At 40.1% G+C, this 25,041-nt stretch overlaps 1 protein-coding gene across 1 annotated transcript; it reads left to right on the forward strand.

Annotated features, from left to right (window-relative positions):
• The first annotated feature begins 13,570 nt into the window (after positions 1-13,570).
• On the forward strand, positions 13,571-23,971 carry LOC112695858 (auxin response factor 2). The gene is made up of 13 exons (XM_072198071.1): positions 13,571-13,585; positions 13,923-14,024; positions 14,104-14,160; positions 14,434-14,589; positions 15,017-15,101; positions 20,678-20,768; positions 21,089-21,259; positions 21,377-21,493; positions 21,576-21,651; positions 21,762-21,933; positions 22,077-22,639; positions 23,122-23,312; positions 23,648-23,971. The coding sequence occupies exons 1-13, from the start codon at positions 13,571-13,573 to the stop codon at positions 23,742-23,744; spliced, it is 1,893 nt and encodes a 630-aa protein (XP_072054172.1). The 3' UTR covers positions 23,745-23,971.
• The last annotated feature ends 1,070 nt before the right edge of the window (positions 23,972-25,041 follow it).

Genomic DNA, 25,041 nt, shown 5'->3' on the forward strand with positions numbered 1-25,041 from the left:
TTTTTTTAGATTCAACAAAGATCAAATAATCGAACTCTAGATGTTTCAATCATAAAAATTTTAATACTATATTATAATACTGTTACGGTGGGTAACTGGAGATGAATAAGATGGATGGCGTCGGTCAGCCCAAATGTATGAAGGAGGAGGACTCCAGATGGGTTTGCAACTCGGGAGGCTCCATCCGACTTGTGCTCGCGAGTGAATGGGGGGTGGTACCTGCAAAGACACTCTGATGCCTAAGTTAGCAAGAGTGTGAGCAGGTCTAGAGAGTATTGGACTTAGAGATACCTGAGGGGTGTCAGTGTACTTATAGTGGTGAGCCAATAACCACCGTTGGTGTAGTGCCGTATCTTTAGGATATTAACCGCCCCATTATCTTTGGGAGGTTAAGATATGGCTTTAGGAAGCGGTTAGAGAGATTTTAGGGGCGGTTACTCATTTGAATGAGTGTTTATCTGCCAGCTAATCTCATACCCGACTTCTTTAAGGCAAGTCGTGGTTGGTACCGACTTCTTATGTGAAGGTCGGTACTTAACTAGGCTTAATCCTTTGGGTTAGGCCTTTTATTTGGACCTGGGCCTTTGACGTTGGGCCAGGGTATGAACAGTGCCCCTACTTGAGCCCAAAGTCTCTTTAGAGCTTGGGTTCAAGTATTTAACTCGGGTTCGTAGCCGACTTACGTGGAGGAAACACGGGTCTTATAAACCGATGTGATTTTCGCGACCCTTCGCTTCTGACGGTTACGTCAATTCAAGCGTCGTGTCCGTTGGAGAAGTGTTGAGGGCTTTGGTAACGGTGCAATCTCATTAATGACTGCTCCGTTTTTACCATTATGCCCCTTGACATGTTTATAAATACTTTCCCTCTCTTTCCATTTTCCGTTTCTACAATCTTTCAAACTTCCTCTTTCTCTGTTCGTGTTGTGCTCATTTATACTATACTTTCGGGCTTCGGAGACTTCTGCTTCCTTATCTTCAGAAAGAGGTTAGTTTCTTTCTTTTGTTCATGACTTGACTTTGTAGAGGGATAGTTTTGTAGATTTTGTTTGGCTCTTTTTCCCTTCTCTAGAGACCTTTTTCATTTTTTCTTTTCCATTTTCCTTTTGTAGGTTTTTCTTTGTTTACCTTTTAGAGAAAGAAAATGGCCTCCGTAGATTGGGTTGACGTTACAGTTCTGGGGGAAGAGCCTTTGGTTGATGCGGAGTTCATCACTCACCTTCGCACCCATCATCGGCTCTGCACCTCGGAGGAAGATGAGCCTAAGTATGAGTTGCTTGTTCCTGGTTTGGAGGACCGGGTTTGTCATGGGAGAGCCAACGAAACGGCCCCCCACTTCTTCTTTATGTATGAGTGCATGATCACCCGTCTGGGCGTCTTTCTGCCCTTTTCGGATTTTGAGATGTCTGTTCTACAGCATTGTCGTGTTGCCCCTACCCAGCTTCATCCCAACTCCTGGGGTTTCTTGAAAATTTACCAATTTATTAGCCATGCTCTGGATTTCCCGACTACTCTGAAAATCTTTTTCCATCTTTTTCATATGACCAAGCCCTTTAGTGGGTTGAATAATAAACAACAATGGGTTTCCTTCCGAGCCATACAAGGTCGGAGGATTTTTACCCTTTTTGATGAATCTTTTCATGACTTTAAAAATTTCTTTTTCAAAGTGCAGGCTGTAGAGGGTCACCATCCCTTTTTCTTGGATGATGACTCTTTTCCTCGCTTTCCTTTGTACTGGCTGGAGGCCACCCCTTGCGAGAAATATAGTGTAGATGATCTGGATGAGGTAGAAGCTGCTGTCGTGGGGTTCCTCCGAGAAGTGTGGGGGAGGGCCCCTTATTTGGATACTAAAAAATTTCTCCAAAGGTCTCCGACCTTTGTCCAATCTCAGCTAGGTAGTTATTTTATAGTATGTTGAATTCCCGACTTGTTATCGTAATATTCCGACTTGTTTGATTCTTTAGCTATTTGTTTTCCTTTTCAGAAATGGCAAAGAAAAACGCTCAAGAATCTTTTCAAAGGGTCCAGGAGGCTAAAGCTAAGTCTCGCGCTCGAGCTGGTGATGCCAGGGTTATCTCTCCTCCTCCTCCTCCTCGTAATGTTGGCACCCTTTCTAATCCTATGGTGATTTCTTCTTCAACTCCCTCTCAGCCGTCCTCCGTCGTCCGACCTGCTCCCGATCCCAAGAAGCGCAAGCTCCTAGAGTCTGGTTCTTCTGGGGAGGTTAAGGCGGACGCCCTTGCCTTCGTCCGAAAGAATATCTATCCTTACGCTCGTATAGGTATGGATGATATGTCTGTTCGGAGCCACCTTACCACCATGGTCGAGGAGAGCCTTAAGGCGGCGGGGGTCTGCGGCAAGCTCTTAGACATTTTTGATAGGGCTCCTCTCAGCTCCTTAGGGGCGTCCTCGAAGGTTGAGGAGCTGGAAGGGAGGCTCCGTATTTATGAGGAGCATGAGGGTGAGTTGAAGAAAGAAATTGCCAAGTTGAAGGAGGAGAGAGACACTCTTCGGGAGAAAGGGAAAACTTTGCAGGCCCAATGTAATATGGAGGCAGAACTGAGGAAAACGGCACAGGCCAGTTATCAAAGCTTATTCAAGGATCATGTGTCCGTGAAGACTGACCTGTTTAATTTTCGGAAGGCATATGAGGAGTTAGAAGACTCTATTGCCGATGGCGCCGAGGAATCTTGGAGGATTTTTCTGGAGCAGGTCAGAGTTATTGCTCCTGACTTGGATCTGTCTCCTTTACATCCTGATAAAGTCGTCATCGACGGCGCCATTGTGGATCCTCCTGTCCCCAAAATTGTTACTGAATCCGAGTTGAAGACTCGGGGGCAGAGGATCATTGAGTCTCCCCCTCGCTCCAAAGATGCTCCGAGTACCTCAGTTGTGCCTCCGAATTCTTCTCCTCTTCCTGGTTCCGGCGGTGTTCCTCCTGGTTCTGATGTGAAAAAATGATCTAATGATTTTTAGCTATTTGGGGTCCGGCTTGTGGTTCCCCCATTTTGAACTTTTATTTATTTTCTGCAGTTCTAACAATCGTTTTTGGCCTTTTAAGGCCGTAAACAAAATGTTTTGATTTGTGCCCTTTTCTGGATAAGGGTTTTTTTTAAAAAAAAGCCAATGCCCTTTTTGGATAAGGGTTTAAGTTACCTTGTGCGCGTATGCTTTTCTGTTTTTTGATGTTTCAAAGAACCCTTTTTGATCTTTTTTCTGAAAACCTTTCTCTTGGCTTGTCTTGCTTTTTCGAGCCCTTTAGCTTGAGGGCTTTTTACGCAGCCTTCGATCCTAGGTTTTTCAATCTCTTTTTGTTATCCTTTATACTCAACTTTGCTTTTTGATGAGTTTTCATGACTTAGGTTATTTTTGCGATGCGTTTTTCTTTTACTCGGAGCTTTTCCGAGTTTGTTTTACTCGGATTCTCATTTCGACTTAAGAGTCGGATGGTTCCCGAGTTCTTACGATCAACTCATATAACCTCTTTACGCCGACTTGTACCTCGTCGTTTTATCCTGACGACCATCTAGGTCGGTTCATGGGATTTTCACGTTTTGTCGAGCTTAAGTCGGCGCGTTTCGTAGAAAAACTTAGAAAAAAAATAAAGTAGGATATTATAAGAGATATTGTAAATGAAAAAAGATCTTTATTGATTAGGAAGGTACCTTCTTGCTACTAAGGGTCTTGATAGCCTATTTTCCCTTAGCCTCTACTATGATGCCTCGTTAAAAACCCTTCTCCAGAAAAAATCCTTTTTGGAAAAAAAATCATGAAGTTGGGAAAAGAGTACATCAGGGAGTAGAGTTCGCTTTTAACTGTAGTACCTTTTCATATTACAAGCATGCCACGACCTTGGTAGCTCAGTGCCATTCAGGTCGGTTACTCTATAATAACCTTTCCCTAGCACTTCCTTGATTTTGTATGGCCCCTTCCAGTTTGCGGCGAGCTTTCCTTCTCCTGACTTGTTGACTCCAATGTCGTTTCTGATTAGGACCAGGTCATTTAAGGCAAATGTTCTTCGAATGACTTTCTTGTTGTACCTGGTAGTCATCCTTTGCTTTAATGCTGCTTCTCTTATCTGGGCACCTTCTCGGACTTCGGGGAGCAAGTCGAGCTCCTCTTTGTGCCCCTGTATATTTCCGACCTCGTCATGGAGAATTACCCTTGGGCTTTGCTCATTGATTTCTATTGGAATCAAGGCTTCTACGCCATAGACTAATCTGAAGGGTGTTTCTCCTGTGGCGGATTGGGGAGTTGTCCTATAAGCCCATAGCACCTGAGGGAGCTCTTCAGCCCAAGCTCCCTTTGCTTCCTGTAGTCTCTTCTTTAGTCCTGCCAGTATGACCTTGTTAGCTGCCTCGGCTTGCCCATTGGCTTGTGGGTGTTCCACCGAGGTGAATTGGTGCTTGATCTTTAGACTGGCTACTAGGCTTCTGAAGGTGGCATCGGTAAATTGGGTTTCATTATCTGTAGTGATGGAATAAGGTATTCCATACCTTGTGATGATGTTTTTGTAGAGGAATCTGTGACTTCTTTGAGCGGTGATAGTGGCTAATGGTTCTGCTTCTATCCACTTTGTGAAGTAGTCTATTCCCACGATCAAGTACTTGACTTGTCCTGGTGCTTGGGGAAAAGGACCTAACAAATCCATTCCCCATTTTGCGAAAGGCCAGGGAGAAGTGATACTGATGAGCTCTTCTGGTGGAGCTACGTGGAAATTTGCGTGCATCTGACATGGTTGGCATTTTTTCACAAAGTCGGTGGCATCTTTCTGCAAGGTTGGCCAATAGAATCCTGCTCGGATTATTTTCCTGGCCAGCGACCTTGCTCCGAGATGGTTTCCGCAGATCCCACTATGTACTTCCTCCAACACCTCGGTGGTTCTTGAGGTCGGTACGCACTTTAGCAATGGCGTTGATATCCCTCTTCTGTAAAGGACATTTCTCACCAAAGTATAATGTTGTGCTTCCCTTCGGATCTTTTTAGCTTCTTTCTCCTCCTTAGGGAGGATGTCGAATTTCAGGTATTCGACTAAGGGATTCATCCATCCGAGGTTTAAACCGACTACCTCAAGTGCCTCTTGTCTATCTTCCGTTTTGGATACCGAGGGCTCTTGGAGGGTTTCTTGAATCAGGCTTCTGTTGTTTCCTCCTGGTTTGGTACTTGCTAACTTGGATAGGGCATCCGCTCGGCTATTTAGATCCCGAGTTATATGTTTAACCTCGGTTTCCGCGAAGTGCCCAAGGTGCTCCAAGGTTTTTTCTAAGTACCTTTTCATATTGGGGTCCTTTGCCTGATACTCTCCGCTTATTTGGGAGGTCACCACCTGTGAGTCGCTGTAGATCATCACCTTTGTAGCACCAACTTCTTCTGCTAACTTTAATCCGGCGATCAAGGCTTCATATTCTGCCTGATTGTTTGAGGCCGGAAATTTAAATTTTAAGGAGACCTCTATCTGGGTTCCTTTTTCATCTACCAATATTATGCCTGCGCCGCTCCCTGTTTTGTTGGAGGATCCGTCTACATAGAGTTCCCATGTAGTCGGCTTTTCCTCTTGTTCTCCTGCATATTCTGCAACGAAGTCGGCGAGGCATTGGGCTTTAATTGCTGTCCGAGTTTCATATCTCAAATCAAACTCGGAGAGCTCTATCGCCCATTGAACCATTCTCCCTGCAACATCCGTCTTTTGGAGGATTTGCTTCATGGGTTGGTTTGTGCGGACTCTTATTGTATGAGCCTGGAAGTAAGGTCGTAACCTTCGTGAGGCTATCACTAAGGAGTAGGCAAACTTTTCTAGTTTGTGGTACCTTAGTTCAGGGCCTTGTAGGACCTTACTGATGAAGTAGACCGGGTGTTGTCCGACCTCGTCTTCTCTTATCAGGGCTGACGAGACAGCCCTGTTTGCTACGGATAGGTATAGGACGAGGTCCTCTCCCGGTATTGGTCGGGATAAGTTAGGAGGTTGGCTTAAGAATTTTTTGAACTCTTGGAACGCCTCCTCGCATTCCGGAGTCCATTCGAATTGGCATCCCTTCCTTAATAAGGAAAATAGTGGAAGGGATTTTAGTGCCGATCCTGCCAAAAATCTGGAGAGGGCTGCAAGTCGGCCATTTAGCTGTTGAACCTCTCTCAAACAAGTCGGGCTTTTCATTTCTAGGATAGCTCTGCATTTATCGGGATTGGCCTCAATCCCCCTCTGTGTTAGCATGAACCCTAGAAATTTCCCTGCCTCGACCGCGAAGGCGCACTTTGCAGGATTTAGCCTCATTCCATGCAACCTTATAGTGTCAAAGACTTGTGAGAGGTCGGTTAAGAGGTCGACTTCTTCCTGGGTTTTTACTAGCATGTCGTCGACGTATACTTCCATCAAGCTCCCTAGGTGGGGAGAAAACACTTTATTCATCAACCTTTGATATGTGGCTCCCGCATTCTTTAATCCGAATGGCATGACCACGTAGCAGTAGTTAGCTCTGGGTGTGAGGAACGATGTTTTCTCCTGGTCGGGTTCGTGCATCGGGATTTGGTTATATCCCGAGTAGGCGTCCATGAATGATAAGTATTGGTACCCCGAGCTGGAATCTACCAGGGCGTCAATACTTGGTAGGGGATAAGGGTCCTTAGGACATGCCTTATTCAAGTCGGTATAGTCGACGCACATTCTCCATTTGCCATTCTGTTTTTTGACTAGCACCACATTGGCTAGCCATGTTGGATACTTGACCTCTCTAATAAAGCCGGCTTCCAAGAGGGCCTGTACTTGTTCTTCCACTATTAGGGCTCGTTCTGGGCCGAGTTTGCGTCTTCTTTGTTGTACAGGTCGGGATCCCGAGTAAACCGAGAGCCTGTGGGACATGAGCTCGGGATCAATCCCGGGCATGTCGGAAGCCTTCCATGCGAAGAGGTCGGAATTAGCTCTCAGGAGTTCAGTCAACCTTTGTTTTAGGGTTTCCGCTAGGTTGGCTCCTATGTAGGTGTTTTTTCCTTCCTCTTTACCGACTTGTATCTCCTCGGTTTTTCCTCCCGGTTGGGGTCGCAGCTCCTCTCTGGCCCTTGTGCCGCCGAGCTCTATGGTGTGGACTTCTTTGCCTTTTTCTCTCAGATTTAGGCTTTCATTGTAGCATTTTCTTGCCAATTTTTGATCTCCCCTCACCGTTGCTATTCCTCCTGGGGTCGGGAATTTCATGCAAAGGTGGGGAGTTGATACCACTGCTCCAAGGCGATTAAGGGTAGTCCTGCCGATTAAGGCATTGTAGGCTGACCCTTCATCGATGACTATGAAGTCTATGCTCAGAGTCCTTGATTTTTCCCCTTTTCCAAAAGTGGTGTGAAGGGGTAAGAATCCCAGTGGTTTTATTGGCGTATCCCCTAATCCATATAGGGTCTCGGGGTAGGCTCTCAATTCTTTTTCATCTAACCCTAGCTTGTCGAAGGCGGGCTTGAAAAGGATGTCCGCCGAGCTTCCTTGGTCTACTAGGGTTCTGTGGAGATGGGCATTGGCTAGGATCATAGTTATCACCACGGGATCATCGTGCCCGGGGATTATCCCTTGCCCATCTTCTTTTGTGAACGAGATAGTTGGGAGGTCGGGTGTCTCTTCCCCGACCTGATAGACTCTTTTGAGATGTCTTTTGCGAGAGGATTTAGTGAGCCCTCCTCCCGCAAATCCCCCTGAGATCATATGGATATGTCTCTCTGGAGTCTGCGGCGGTGGATCTCTTCTATCCATATCATCTCGCTTTCTCTTTCCATGGGTGTCCGACCTTTCCATGAGATATCTATCAAGCCGACCTTCTCTAGCCAGCTTTTCTATCACATTTTTGAGGTCGTAACAGTCGTTGGTGGAGTGACCATATATTTTATGGTACTCGCAATAATCGCTGCGGCTTCCCCCTTTTTTATTTTTAATAGGTCTAGGGGGTGGCAGCCTTTCAGTGTGGCAAATCTCTCTGTATACATCCACTATAGAAGTTTTTAGAGGAGTATAAGAGTGATATTTCCTGGGCCTCTCGAGACCGAGTTCTTCCTTCTTCTTGACTTCCCTTTCCCTCTCTTTAGATGAGGGAGGGGGTCCAGGTCGCCAACTCAGGTCTCTTAATTTTGCATTCTCTTCCATGTTGATGTACTTTTCAGCCCTTTCTTGTACATCACTTAGAGAAACGGGGTGCCTTTTAGATATGGACTGTGAGAAGGGACCTTCTTTGAGCCCATTGATTAGCCCCATTATGACTGCCTCTGTGGGCAGGTCTTGGATCTCTAAACATGCTTTATTGAACCTTTCCATGTAGGCTCGTAAAGACTCTCCGACCTCCTGTTTTATTCCCAGGAGGCTCGGTGCATGTTTTACCTTGTCTTTTTGAATCGAGAACCTCATCAAAAACTTCCTTGAGAGGTCCTCAAAGCTGGTGATTGATCTCGGGGGAAGGCTATCGAACCACTTCATTGCCGCTTTTGACAAAGTGGTCGGAAAAGCTTTGCATCGAGTAGCGTCAGAGGCATCAGCTAGATACATCCGACTTTTGAAGTTGCTCAGGTGATGCTTTGGATCCGTGGTTCCATCATAGAGGTCCATATCAGGGCTTTTGAAGTTTCTCGAAACTTTTGCCCTCATTATGTCCTCGCTGAAAGGATCTTCTCCACCCGAGAGTTGGTCTTCTTGTTCGTCGCGGGAGTTGTGACTCTTGAGGGAGGATTCTAGCTGTAAGAGTTTTCTTTCTAACTCTTTTCGCCGCTCCATCTCCTCTTTGAGGTACCTTTCGGTTTCCTTCTGTTTCTCCCGCTCTTGCTCCAGTTGTTCCAGGCGGCTATGGACTAATCCCATTAATTCAGCTACGTGGGATGGTCCGCCTTTTTCTGATTCACGCCCGTCTGAGGAATTTACCTTCGGATTCTTCACTCCGGAGGTACCCTCTCTGTGTTGGTTGTTATCTTCCTGGTGTTGGGCCAAGTCTTCATTGTCATTACCCATGTCTAGATTCTCTTGTTCAGAATCTGTTTCCACATGGCCTTCTTCGTGGGATCTATCCGCCATCGATGGATGATCTCTCGGGTCCCCGGCAACGGCGCCAATGTTACGGTGGGTAACCGGAGATGAATAAGATGGATGGCGTCGGTCAGCCCAAATGTATGAAGGAGGAGGACTCCAGATGGGTTTGCAACTCGGGAGGCTCCGTCCGACTTGTGCTCGCGAGTGAATGGGGGGTGGTACCTGCAAAGACACTCCGATGCCTAAGTTAGCAAGAGTGTGAGCAGGTCTAGAGAGTATTGGACTTAGAGATACCTGAGGGGTGTCAGTGTACTTATAGTGGTGAGCCAATAACCACCGTTGGTGTAGTGCCGTATCTTTAGGATATTAACCGCCCCATTATCTTTGGGAGGTTAAGATATGGCTTTAGGAAGCGGTTAGAGAGATTTTAGGGGCGGTTACTCATTTGAATGAGTGTTTATCTGCCAGCTAATCTCATACCCGACTTTTTTAAGGCAAGTCGTGGTTGGTACCGACTTCTTATGTGAAGGTCGGTACTTAACTAGGCTTAATCCTTTGGGTTAGGCCTTTTATTTGGACCTGGGCCTTTGACGTTGGGTCAGGGTATGAACAAATACTATTCTTTCCAATAATTTAAATTGATAAAAAAGAGGTAACATGAATGATTATATTTCTAATCATTATTCTTAAATTTGAAATCTAAAGCAGGTTAGTCTTGTATATACAACTGTCATTTAATTGATACATAAAAATTAGAAATTGTAAATTTAAACTTACAATTTTATTTTACCAACAACAATTATATAATAAGTATAAACTCCAGAACCTAGAGTAATTGGACATTTGAACTTCACAGTTCACACTAGTGATATACCAGCAATTGAATTGGGGTTAAATGGGGTCACAACCTACATGGGCTTATAAAATTTAATTTGGGCCTACCTAGTTGAACATACAGCAGCTCCATTGACACTACCAAACAACACACTACAAGTTAACAAAAAAACAAAATAACAAAGGGATCAAATCCAAACAAGCAACTCTTTTATACAACTTTGTGAAGGAAAAAATAAATAATATAATATGATGTGGTTTATGTGCAAATAGTGCAATTGATTCCTTTCTTTTAACACACAATTTTGATTCTTTAAGTTTATGAACAGTTTATTTCTTGAGGTATAAAAATGTAAAAAAAAAAAAACTCTTAAAGTAAGAAAATGACTAAAGTAAAAAAGCGAAAATTAAATCACTATTAAATTTATAATTTTTATTATGTGTGAATTTTATTATTGTAATTTAAAAATTATTATAATATGATTAATTTTTTACTTTATCAATTCTTTCATACGTAAAAATGTGTTAGTAAATGATTTTGTTATTTTGCTTTGGAAAAAAAATAGTGTTTGAATTTAATAGATCAAAACTATCTAAAATAAAAAAGTTGATTAAATAAAAAAATAAGTCTAATTATTTTAAATTAACTAATTAAGACAGCAGAACTCACTCATTGATAGACATTATAAATTTAATAATAATTAATTTTCATTTTATCAATTTATAGTTTATATTTCTTTGTTTTAAAGGATGTTTTTGGAATTTAACTAGCGTGATTGGATTAAAAGGGGGGATATAGATATAGTAGCAAATAATATGAAGTGAAAAGGGATGGTGTATGGTAATGGTATAATGAATGATTGCATTGGGTGAAAGCGAAGAGCGCCGTACCAGAGTGCCAGCCTTAGCTTTCTGTTTCTGCAATCACTGACCATCCCCCATCCCCCCACCCCCCCCCCCTCTACACCTGCATCCATATATTAATGTATATACACTGCATGCATGCATTCCCATTCTCTCTTTCTCTCTCTCTCTCCAACATAATCTCTCTCATTAGTCATTACCTTACCATTAAGTCATTAACAATTAACATTATTATTAATTATTATTCAAATTATTACAATTTTTTGTAGTTTTTTTTTTTATCTTCTGTAATACTCGGAAAGTCCAGTGTTCGTTGTAATACTAATTTGAGTGAATGGCCTGGATTAGATAAGAATGATAATACAAATAATAAGGGGAAGGGAAAGGGAAAGGGAAAAGGAGAAGGAGACGGCAAAATGGCGATGCGATTCATGACGGATTTTCTTGGCATGCAGTGCAGCTTCGTTCGTATCGTCGCAAATTAGAAAACATCGCCACCATTGTTCAGTTCCTTTTTCTACTATACGTTTTCTTGATAATATAATAACAGTAATAATAATAAGAACAATAACTTGTTAACAAAAATCTTCACTAATTAATTAAGAATATATATAATACAAGAGAAGAGTGAATCGGAGGAGTACGTGATCAAGAGTCATGATATGATATGTATCTCTTTTTAAACATACAGTGTGATCGGATATGATTTAAATGCGGTTGAAATTATATTTAACTAAGCATACAGTACTTGCATTGAGTAGTAATATTTATTTTATTTTACGTTATTTTCCTTTCTGAAGCTACGGGGATAAAGGGATGGTGATACCGGAGAGAATATAAGAATGAGGTATTGAGAAGCTGCGATGCGAAAAACGGAATTCGTCTTAACACCAACACCAACACCAACAACACATGAGAATAAATAATGAAAATAAAAAGGAAAGAGAAACGCGCCCCTCGCTTTGCATTTTTCAGTTGCAGTCGTACTCTCTCTCTCTCTCTCTCTACCTAGCTACTACTGCTAGCTAAACCCCATCTCTCTCTCTCTCACTCACTTTATACGTGTTCTGTTACAACTGCTCCACCCGCGTGCGTGTACTCGAATGCACTGCATCCTTCATCGGTAACCGAGAGAGAGAGAGAGAGAGTCAGAGAGAAACCTGAAGAAACACAAGCTACCTTAAAGAGATAATAGAGATACTACTACTACTTGTCGTGGTGAAGAAACGTTTCAGCTGCTTCCTAATTCGTATGCCGATCTGCTCCATCTCCACAAAAGAACACTCTACCATTTAAAAGTTTGTTAGACGGAGAAGATCGATGGACGCTGATGGAGTCACCGCCTCTTCCTCTCCAAACGCTGCTGACGAAGGTATACAGTACGACGCCGTCTGATCTTTCCGAGTATTCCAACAATTTCGATCTGATTATATAGCTGCTTATGGAAATGATTAATTAATCTATCATTCTATCCATACTGAATGATGTTCATCTATCGATCGATCTTATAGGTGTGAATAATTATAAAAAAGATGGTGATGAGTTGTATGAGAGAGTGTGGCGAGCATGCGCGGGAGAATGTGTATATATCCCCCGTGTCGGAGATAAGGTGCTGTACTTCCCTCAAGGCTACTTAGAACAGGTTCCTTCACGTTTCTTCCTTCTTCTTCACACTCTCTATTCTATTTCTATCTTTTGTAACTACTTCTGTAAATTTAATATGAGAAATTATAAGTGACCAGCATTTAACTAAAAAAATGAGTTATCGTTAAATATAATTTCATCCATTAAAAATATTAATAATAACTAATTAATAGTTATAAATTATAAAATATGCTACACTCTAACGCTTATGATTTAATATTACTAAGGTACTGTTATTAGAATTGTTTTTAAGTTTTAATGTTTTTTATTCATAATTAGTAAAATGATATTTGAAGGAGTTTATCACTAAATTCAATAAAATTATTATCATGGCGCTTGGCATAACATAGAGCGGGGGTCTTCATCCTTACCGATTATATTTATTTATTTCGAATTTATAGTGATATATATGTTACCGTAAAAATGTATATGCAAATATTTTTTTAAAGTTAATATTTGATATTAATTAAATAATTTAATAAGTTTAATTTAATTATTGTCAAATAATTTTTAATTATTAATTTTACATAAACATAATTGTAAGTGATTTTGACCATATGTTATACATGTTATATAGGTGGGGTGATGCAAATATAATATTTTTATATGTGTAATATTTTTTAATCATTTAAGAGTTAAAGACTCCTCAATACAAATATACATATATGTTGTTTGTTATGCGTTTTATTTATTATTATTACATGTATTGCTGAAGTACTGGAGAATATTTGGAGATGATTTTATATTTTTCGATCGCCTCTCGCAAATTGCCTTTTTGATATATAACACGCGTTATGAACAAACGAAAAATAATATACCTTCTTCGCTAATAAGGTTACTGGCAGACAAATATAACTTAAAGATTATTCGTCCATGGTATTAATTTGTTATCATTTTGATTCTTAAAAGTGTATATGATTTATTAAATAAATCTACGAATTTACAGAAAATAAAATGATATTGTGTTTTTCTTTTTAAGGAATCAAATATTAAACTAGAGGCTGCTAAAAAATATCAACGTATATTGAGTCTAAAATTTACTGATCTATAAATTATTTTATGATCATTGACCTATGATTTCTTAAGCAGTTTTTGACCTCCAAATTTAATGTTATGGAATCCAGAGTGGTGTATAACTTTTATCAGACAAATTTGTGTTAATTAAAAAAGAGAAAAAAAAGGCGGTGGCGGGAAAACCGGCTCTTCTTTGCTTGATATGACTTTAATAAATTAGATAGCATTATACATGACTTTTAAGGCAGTTAATGCAAGGACCAAACACTTGTAATGATATGATAATATGTGATTTATGATTTGCCGTTACACCAACAATACAATTAAACAACTACTTTTCATCACTGATACAGAGAGTAGGGACTGTTCCATCAACTTTAATACACCCTTTCCTGTACAGATACACCTCTTTTAATTCCTTATGTGTGTGTAGTTTTTAAGTAGTTACCTAATTAGGTTGTTGGTTGTCGATAAGCATTATTGTTTATGGTGTGATTCCATAGTTGTATAAATTTTTTTACATGATAGTAGATCCATATTTCTCTAACCACTGTTTCATGGTCTTTTATTGAAATATGGAATAGGTTGCTTCATTCACTCAGCATCAGCAAGATGGTCACGTGGATATTCCTGTGCATAATCTACCTTCTAAGATCCTGTGCCGGGTTGTGTTTGTTCAGTTAAAGGTAGTATCATCTTTTTACACAGGTTAAAAATGTGTAATACCCCTTAGAAATTATATATTGTTATTAACTTGATTTACAGACTGAAGCTTCCAGAGACGAGGTTTTTGCTCAAGTTACTCTACTTCCAGAGTCCAAGGTTAGTAAGTTAATACTTAATTCTCTTCTAATATTTATATTCTTCATATTTCGCTTTCTCCTGGTTTATGGTACTGGGCCCATAATTGCTTATTACTTCTGCTCATTGGTTTGAACTTTCACTGTTGGTGTAATTTTATGTTGTTATTTCTATATGCTTTGTCTATTTTGAGTTGAATCATGAACAACGAAATGCAGTTGCCAGTGTTTATATTCAGACATGTTGATGTTTTAACTTTTAACAGAACTGGTTTTTGCTCTGGCTTATTTGCAGCAAGATGAACTTAGTTCCAAGGACACAGACACAGCTCAGATACCCAGCAGATCTTCTGTATACTCCTTTAGCAAGATACTTACTTCATCAGACTCTGGTGCTCATGGCGGATTCTCTATTCCCAAGAGGCATGCTTATGAATGCTTCCCCCCTCTGGTTGTAATCCTTATCTTGAGTTATATATCAACTTAAACAACCTTTCTAATTTACAGAATGCATTGTGTATTTTTGTGTATAACAAAGGAATATTTTGGTTGATTTAAGTTTTTAGTCGTGACTTTTTTACCAAGTCATAATGTTTTTCCAATATCAATTTCATACAGAGAACAGGTGGCCGGAATTCATGGAAGCACTAAATTATTTCTTGTTGTTTAGTTTACTCATTTTATCTTGAGCCACACGATACTTTTGTTATGTGCTTCCCTGTCAAAATTCTCGAGCACTATTTTAGCACGTTTAATTTTTTTTTTCCTTGATTCCAATAGGCATCTGCACTAGGAACCTATGTTTATTATTCTATCTGTTTCACAATAACTATGGTTTTGGAAAGAATTTGCCTTATTTTATGCCTTCGATATTGCAGGACATGACTCTTAAACCCCCAGCACAAGAGCTTGTTGCAAGGGACTTGCATGGGTACGACTGGCGCTTCCGACATATATTTCGTGGTAAGTTATTTTATTTCATGTCAAACATTCCTGATCCAGTTGCAGTAATGTAGCCATAACTGTAACAAAATTTTGGATCCTTGTGATTTTGATCAGTCCATGACACCGAAATCTTGCAACTGCTTTGGGAATTATACTTTGTTCTTTAGCTACAAATCATCCACATTCAATTGCAGCAGTCTTATGCATCATTTTGGTAAAATATTTGTTTGATTGTGTTAGAAACAAGAGACAAAGCTGAGGAAAATGTTTCTGTGTATTATTTACAGTATATTTAAAAGTACAATATACAAGGGGTATTTATAGGTGCTAGATGAATTAAATAAAAAAGACATAGAATCCTACAATTAATATACAGATATGCTATATGAATATAAACGATATTAATTGATCTAAATTGATTCTAATAATTCTCTAACATCCCCCCTCAAACTCAAGTGGGAGCTAAGGATACCAGCTTGAGTTTGGATAACAAAGTTCCGAAATGAGTCGGGTGATGAGCTTTCGTTATCAGCAGTCTGATCCAGTGTTCCAACAGCAATGAGACGAACAGCATCAATAAGGATACGTTGTCGAACAAAGTGATAATCAATCTCAATGTGTTTGGTGCTTTCATGAAACACATCATTATGGGCAATCTGAATAGCACTGCGGTTATCACAAAAAACATCAGTAGGGGACGACTGAGGAGCACCCAAACCTTCGAGAAGCCAACGAACCGAGATAACTTCAACAGTGGTGTCAGTGAGGGCACGGTACTCAGATTTTGTGCTTGAGCGAGCAGTGAACGTTTGCTTCTTAGCACGCTAAGAAATAATAGCGTCGCCAAGAAACAAACAGTAACTAGTAGTAGAACGACGATCAGTGGGATCACCAGCCCAATCAGTATCAGAGTACGCCTGAAGAGTCAAAGAGGAATTGGTAGGAAAATAAAGGCCATGAAGTAGAGTGCCTTTGATGTAGCGAAGAATGCGAAGAACTGCCGCATAATGAGTAGGAGGAGGAGCTGACAAGAACTGGATAGGCAATGTCTGGTCGAGTGACAGTCAAGTAGACGAGACCTCCAACTAACTATCGATAGAGAGTCAGATTATCTAAAATGGTGCCATCCATAGGGGTAAATCGAACATTAGGCTAAAGAGGAGTAGACTCAGTGCGACTGTCTATAATCCCAATGCGAGCAAAAGGATCTGAAGCATACTTGGCCTGAGAGAGATAGATGCCATCATCTGTGGAGATGACTTCGAGACCAAGAAAATAGCAGAGAGAACCAAGATCTTTCATCTCAAAGGTAAGGTGAAGTGAGGCCTTGAGATCAGCGATACCATCAACATCATCTCCAGTAATGATCATGTCATCAACATACAAAAGTAGAAGAACAACTCCACATTCGTTTTTACGAATGAAAATGGCATTCTCATGAGGACTAGAAGTAAAACCAAGACTGCATATGGTAGTGCTGAACTTGTCAAACCATTCACGAGGAGCTTGATTAAGTCTATAAAGTGCCTTGCGAAGGAGACAAACCTTACTAGAAGGACAAGGATACCCCAGAGGTGGTTTCATATAGACTTTCTTTTTCAAATCTCCATTAAGAAATGCATTCTTCACATCCATCTGACTGAGAGACCATTTTTTAACCACGGCAATGGCAAGAAGAGTTCTAACAGACGTAAGGCGAGCGACAGGAGCAAAAGTCTATTCATAATCAATACTATACTCTTGCGTACAGAGCAACCAAGCGTGCCTTATAACGATCAATAGAGCCATCAGAGCGTGTCTTGATCTTGTATACCCATCTACTACCCACAACTTCCTGATCAGAAGAAGGATCAACCAAATTTCAAGTGTGTTCTTTTTCAAGTGCCTGTATTTCTTCCTGCATTGTTTGTTGTCAATTTGGATTTGTGAAAGTTTTTCTAAATGACTTAGGTTCATGTTAATGAAGAATAGTAGAAAAGCAATTATAATCAAGAAAATGAGGAGGTGAATTCCTTACCCTAGAAGTACGAGTGGGAGGAGGAGGCATGACGGAAGGAGTAAGATCGCCGTCCGGGCTGGAATCATCGGGAGATGGAGAAGGTGGAAGAGCAGGGCCCTCGAGGGATGGACTTGGGGTAGATCCTGTAGTATCATCACTAAGAAAGAGACAACATTTGGGTTAGTAAAAAATGGTGACATAGTAGAAGGAATGGACTCAAAAGAGGAAAAACTAGAGAACATGTGATGCTCCCAGAAGACAACATGACGAGATATACGAATACGGCGAGAGATAGGATCCCAATAATGATAACCCTTATGTTCGGAAGCATAACCAAGAAAATAACACATGCGAGCTCGAGGTTCAAGTTTATTGTGTTCATGAGGCTGAAGAAGAATAAAACAGACACAACCAAAAATACGGAGAGAACTGTAATCGGAAAAAGTACGATAAAGACGCTCAAAGGGAGTAGTGTTACCAAGGGCAGAAGAAGGGAGTCTATTGATAACATGAACAACAGTGAGAACAGCTTCACCCCAAGCACGCTCAGGACAGGAAGAGGAAATAAGTATCGAACGGACAGAGTCAAGAATATGATGGTGTTTACACTCAGCTCTGCCATTATGTTGAGAGGTACTAGGACAAAAAAACTCGAACAAAGCACCCTATTCAGCGAGAAAGTTTAAAAGTTTGGAGTCACGATATTCCATAGCATTATCACGTCTGAAAATTTTAATGACATTTGAGAATTGAGTGCGAACCATAGTGGCAAAGTTAATATAAATCTGAGGCAACTCATAACGATTAGTCATCAAATAAACCCAAGTAAAACGTGAATAATCATCAATAAAGATGACAAAATATCGAGCCCCTCCCATAGAAGTGGTGGGAGCGAGGCCCCAAACATCAGAATAAATAAGATCAAAAGGAGAGCAAGTAATAGAGGAATTATTATTAAAGGATAAGGCAGGTTGTTTTGCAGTGCGACAAGAAATGCAATCGAAAGACTCATTTTGAACTTGACCTAAAACACCCATAGATATAAGAGGACGCAATTTTCCTAAGGAGTTATGAGCAAAACAACGGTGCCACAAGTGAAGAGTAGACGGAGAGAAAACAGCACAGAAATTTGACGTAGAGGAAACATGAAGGTTCTTGAGCTCAAATAAATGTCCGACCTTACAACTAGTCCCGATGATCTTTTCCATCCGACGATCCTGCACACGACAACCAGAAATAGAAAAAATGACATCAAAACCAAGTTCAACAAGCTGACCGACAGAGATAAGGTTAAAATTCAATTTTGGAATAAAATAAGTATCAGAAAGATGAATATTGGACTGTGAAATAATCCCGTGATGTGTTGCATGCAAGAGGGAACCATTAGCAGTGTTGACAGAAGGTGCATTTGTAGTGGGAGACAACGACGAGAAAAGACGACGCAAAGGAAACATATGATTAAAGCAACCAGAATTAAAATACCATTTAGAATTACCTGGAGGATGGAAAGAGTAGCGGGGGTATTACCAAAAACAGAGATAAGTTACTTAAGAAGAAATTCAATATCTGATAGAGAGATAGAAGGTGTGTTGAGAGATGTGGAATGGGTGGACTCAGTAGCAGCAGCAACAATAGAGGCATGCACATGCGGAGAGTTGTTGGGACGAGGTTGATACTTGTTCTGATCTGAATGTGGTGGTCTAGTAGGACAGGTAGCAATCAAATGACCCGAGAGCTGACAATAATGGCAGAACAGTTTCGGGCAATTGGAGCCAATGTGGCCTTTTTGTTTGCACTTACGACATTCAATAGAAGGATAATCGGAGAAGGAAATCACAGGCCGATTACAGTTTCGACAGATTTTGCCCTTTTTGTCAGTGGCAGCAAAGACAGTTTCACTTTTAGAACGAAGCAATCCCAAGCGCATTTCTTCAGACTTAAGACGAGGAAGAGCATCTTCAAGATTAGGCAAGGGATTCTGATGAAGAAGAGAAGCCCTGACTGGCTCATAGTCATCAGAAATTGGATGAGACGTGTCCGGTTTCGATAATCCTCATATGCCTTAGCATCAGTGAGATTTTTAAGAACAGGCTCACAAGAGGTCAATTGATCCCAAATAATCTCCATCTGAGCAAGAAAATCAAAAACTGCTTGGCCACGTTCTTGCTTAAGGCTATGAAGTTCCTTAAGCAATTGGTACTGATGAGAAAGATCAGAAATAGTGTAACGTTTTGTCAAATGATCCCATACCTCTTTAGTAGTTTGAAAATGCCCAAACTGTAAGTGAATACCAGGAGTAGAAGTGTTGTAGAACCAAGTGATAATCTGATGATTTTTACTATCCCAATCTTCTAATTTCTCTGCAAAGTCCTTCTCAGCATCCTCTTTGGATTTGGAGACACCATCTTTGGATTTGTCAGTCACAGTTGGCTTAACAGGACATGCAATATCACCAGTAACATATCGCCATAATTTTTGCCCTTTAAAAAATCCTCGCATAGCTTCGACCCAATGTGCATAGTTGGAGCCATTAAGGAAAACAGGGATAGGCTGAAAGACATCCGGTTTTTCCATAGTAATAGAAAAAAATGGTAAAAGGGAGAAGAAACTGCAAATTCGGGGCATAAAACGAGAAAACGGAGCGCGAAATCGAAAAGAGCTCACCAAAAAATCTTAGGGAGGGTCCCGCTTGTCTACCACGTCAGCAGTGACGTCAGCGCCACGTCAGCGGAACGACGACATGTGGCGGCGCCTGAGAGGAGCGGGAGGACACGCTGGCGATGAGGTGGAACGCGGTAGACCATTGGACCGGGTCGGGTCGTTCGCGAGTCATTGGAGAGCGAGGATGGCTTGCGTCGCGACACGTGGGAGCGCGATGATCGTGCGATCAGCACCAAGATCCAACGGCTGCTGAAAACTGGAGCGCGAGGATGGCTTGCGTTGCGACACGTGGAAGTGCAAGGATCGTTCGATCGGCACCAAGATCCAACAGCTGCTGAAGCTTCTGGAAGGAGAAACAATGGAGGTGGGCAGCAAGGTTCTGGCGGCATGTGAGAGCGCGTCCAAGGGCTTCTGGCGGCAATCTCGGCGACGTTGGAAAGCTGACAAAGAGAAGAACATGATGATGCCGGAGGTGACGAACCAAAGCGTCAGAAACAGATAAAAAAACGAGAGCAAAGAGGCACTGTCGGAAGAGAAAAACAAGGAGGCTATGAACAAAATTTCATTGAAAAAAAACTTTAGACTCTTGATACCATGTTAGAAACAAGAGACCAAGTTGAGGAAAATGTTTATGTGTATTATTCAGTATATTTAAAAGTACAATATACAAGGAGTATTTATAGGTGTTAGATAAATCAAAGTAATAAAGACATAGAATCCTACAATTAATATACAGATATGCTATATGAATATAAACGATACTAATTGATCTAAATTGATTCTAATGATTCTCTTAGAGATTGAATGTTTTGAAATCAAAAGTAATATATATGGGCATGTAGCATCTTTCTGTTTAGTAAGAAATGAAATGCTCGTCTAAAATGATTAGTTAATTTAGAGTTGGATTAACATCATAATGTAAACTGCCATGCAGGTCAGCCAAGACGAAACTTACTTACTAGCGGTTGGAGCACATTTTTAAACTCCAAAAAACTTGCTGCTGGAGATACATGCATATTCTTCAGGTATTCTAAAACTTTTTGTTGCATTTGCAAACAACTTTTTGAATTGTTTGGACACCGCCAATATCTTTTTCAATTAAGAATTGCTGTATCCATGATTCACGGGGTCTGAACTCTAAAAAATAGATGTCACTCATTTGATTTCATGGAGGAGAGGGGCTCAAAATTCATAAGATTCATGCTATTTTGGTTTTAAGATACAAATTTTTATACGAGGAACCCTGTAAAATCTAAACAATTGGGGTTGTTAAGTCAACCATGATAGTATTAGACCAGTGATAATGAAAGTGTGAGTAACCAGGGCAATATTTATGCCATTGCAGGGGAGAAAACGGAGAACTCCGAATTGGGGTTCGTCGAGCTATGAAACGGCAAAATATTGCATCCCCATCTGCTTCTCTGATATCAGCTCATAGCATGCAACTAGGAATACTGGCTAGTGCTTCCAATGCTGTTGCCACAGGATCCATGTTCACTGTATACCACTACCCTCGGTGAGTGCTTTGGATTTCATTGAAACTCAAATGCACATACTGCCTACTTTTCTTGTATAAAGTTTTTCTATGAATTCCTAGAAAGAGCCGTTAGCCTGATATACACATCTCTTGCAGGACGAATCCCTTTGAATTTATCATTCCTTTGCAACGTTACATGAAGTCAACTCAAATGAGCTATGCAACTGGTACGAGAGTACAATTGCTGCTTGATGTTGAAGAACCTAGAAAAAGGTGCTGGTCTCAAAGTTTGTAATAATGGTATCTACGAGAAAACGATGTATAAACATGTCCTTTTGCTTGTTTGGTTATCCAGATATGCAGGTACAGTAATCAGTATTGAAGATTTTGATGGCATTAGGTGGCCTGGTTCTGAATGGAGAAGCCTCAAGGTAATCAGATCAGATCCTTTCCGAATCTATAAATTTATTTCCTTGAGAGATTATAATACATATTTTGTTTTATTTTACCCTGATTCAATTTATTTTGTTTCTCCTGTTAGGTCCAATGGGATGCTACACCGCATGCAGATATGCATCCAGAAAGAGTTTGTCCTTGGTGGATTGAGGCCTTGGACTGTGCCAAGCAGAAACACATTCCTATTCTCCCCGCACCAAAGAAAGCCCGTCCAAATAACCTGCCGTTGCCTGAATTAAGTGGCTTTGTCAAGGATGGTCAGCTCTTAACCATTTTTTTTCTCCCCCTCAAATGCAATTTTTCAATGAAGCTATAAAATTCTCTAAATTTTCATGTTTTGTTACAATGTGTAGCTTTCCCAATGAGAATGTGACTAATTAAATCCTCTTCTTGTCATCAGAGATAATTCGGTATTCAGCTAAGCCTGCAGCTCAGAGACTGGAAAGGGACTTGCAAGGTCAAGACTACAATGATGTAGCTTCTCCACAGCCTGTGCTAAAACAACCATCATCAAAGGTTATTTGTAACTCAAACCTTGGGATTGAGAATCAGCTTCGAATTCCGATTCAAGACCCTGTTCACCAGTGTACTGGAAGCTCAATGTCGTTTCCACATGAAGACTTGTCAACTTCCAGTTCAAATGCGTACTGTCCGGGATCTGAATCCCAAGGATGGCCTTCTTCTGAATCTAAAGATGAAAACGATGTTCCTTTTGGCCCACATAGCAGTTGTACTACATACAAGCTTTTTGGGATTTACTTAACTGATTGCCAATCGGAGCTCCCTTCACCACAATTTTCTGCTTACAGCAAGATTCCAAGTACCATTTCTATTCCTCCAATGTCTCACTCAAGTATTTATGCAACAATCCAGGCAGCAAAACAGTGCGGAAATATTCAAGGTGTTTCCTCAGAGAAAAGATGCAAGAAGTGTCGCTCTGATAATAGTAGAAGTTGCACAAAGGTAGAAAGTCACATTTATGATCTAACCATGATTCCATGAATGATTTGTTTATAGTGAATATTATAGAATTTTACTCATTGAAGTGCACTTATTTATTGTTTCTAGGCTTCTAACTAAAATATGGGTAGGATCCCCTTTTCCCTTGGGTGCTTGGAAAAGGATGGGATAACTTTCATGTGAAACTTTTTTCCACTTGGCAAGGCCATGTGAAAAAATACGTACAGCACTGTGCATGGTCTTTGTTTCATTGTATACTTTCCAGATGACCCTGTCATGTGAAAAAAAACTGCATGGCAGGATCTAAATCTCTCCAAAGGGGGACCTTCATGCCTAACTGTCAAAGCATTTTGTTAGTTTGACGAACTGATTCATTCAACCTGTTTTACTACATTGTGACTGAAATAATGTAATGCTTAGCTGAAGCTGGAACAATCTATAGGCTTTTGGAAATCTGAGCTAAGGCGACCATTCATTTATTTCAGGTTCTTAAGCAAGGAACTGCTCTTGGCAGAGCAATTGATCTCACTCGTTTTGCTGGATATGACGAACTCATTTCTGAACTTGACTGGATGTTTGATTTTGGCGGAGGCTTAATTAATGGAAGCAGTGGATGGCATGTGACCTGCATAGACGAGGATGGAGATATTATGCTCCTGGGAGATTTCCCATGGCAGTTAAGTAATAATTTATCAAAAGTAATATATCATATGAAAACAACAAATATTATGCAGTTCAATGTTATTTCTTTGCAGATGTTTCTACACATTATGAATAACAAATATATGTTGTCATCACTAAACTATGAACCTGGAAAGAAACCACTGTTTTCTTTCTTTCAAAGACAAATATATTTGAAAATTACAAAAGGCAAAAATAAACTCTCTTCGAATTTTAATTTACTTATTAGCTAGTTCAGCAAGTCTTGGAAAAATTAAATGTCTTGGTTTGGTAAAGTAATTTGGTTTGCCCCTAACTATTGTGTTTTAATCTTAATCTTAACATGTGTAGGGACTTTCGATCCATGGTGCAAAAGATGATAATACGTCCAAAGGATGCAATTAACAATCCTAGTCCAAGCTCCTCTGCATATCCTGCAAGCATTTAGTGGGTGTCTGATCTCTCATTCCCTGACTTTGCGGGCACCAGGAAAGTCCTATGCTGCAGTAGTTGTGCATCTATGCTTGTTCTCTCTCAAAATTATGTGAATGCTCGCTTTATTGATATATAGCAAAAACTTTGCAATAATAGCAAAATTCAGTGTTAAAAGCTGAAAATTTTGCTTGTATTTTAAGGAATAAAATTTTCCAGATACTTGTGGAAACTTGTTAGAAATCATGGTTGTGTTGTTATAATATTGAATGCATGACAATATATCTCTATGGCCTTTCTATCTATAGTGATAGCAATGGCCAGAATTTCTAGTGCTTTAAAAATCAAAGCAAATTTCTTGGTGAGACAGTGATTTTGTTAGACCCCGTTGGTTAAACCTTAAACCAATAAAAATTAGTTAGAATTATAAATAGAAATTATTATTATTATTGCACTGGAAAAGAAATTAATTAATTGAATATTAAAGTTGGTTTAATTTTAAATTTTTCTCCTTGACTTGAAGAGAGAGTACTCCCTTAATCAATCCAAGTATTCCTCTTCAAGTTAAAAAAAACTTTAAATTAAACTAAATTTCATATTTAATTTATTTTTTTTCTTGACTTGAAGGAGGAGTACTCCCTAAATCAATGCAAGTATTCTCTCTTCAAGTTATAGAAAAAAAAAAAACTCTAAATTGAACCAAATTTAATATTTAATTTATTAATTTTTTTCAATAGTAATAGTTTTTATTTATAATCTAACTAACTATGTAATTTCTATGGATTTAATTAGTGATCCATCCTAACCATTTTAATGTAAAAAATCATCAAAGTGTATAACAATTGATTCTTTGGTAATTTTATAAAGATCCAGAGCCTAAGAAGAGATTTTTAAACCCCAAAAAGATATAGTTAACGAGAATAGTTGCACTGCCTCTAGCCCTATGGTGCCGACCTTATCCTAAAAGCTTGCATTCTATGTGGTCCATATTGGTAGCCGTTTGCATGTGCAGTCAGGACTCGGTAAAAACTAGACAATACAGCACAACCACCTTTCTACGATGAAAACCATGACAACTTTGAAACCGAATTCTGGTCAGTTCATGATTCTGTTTTCCAATGTCACCCGGTTCATCTCGTTCTCGCCCTCCTATCTTACCCTCAGTCACCAACATCCTCTACCTTTTTTATCAATGTTTCATCATCCTCATATTCAGTCCCCAACACTTGTGAAGTCCTATTCTCATTCAATACCTGATTCTGATGACCAAGTTGAAGACCTATGTATTCCAGATCATTGGTTAGAGCCAACCA

Source organism: Arachis hypogaea, chromosome 6, assembly GCF_003086295.3.
Source record: "Arachis hypogaea cultivar Tifrunner chromosome 6, arahy.Tifrunner.gnm2.J5K5, whole genome shotgun sequence".
In the NCBI taxonomy this organism is placed as follows: domain Eukaryota; kingdom Viridiplantae; phylum Streptophyta; class Magnoliopsida; order Fabales; family Fabaceae; genus Arachis; species Arachis hypogaea.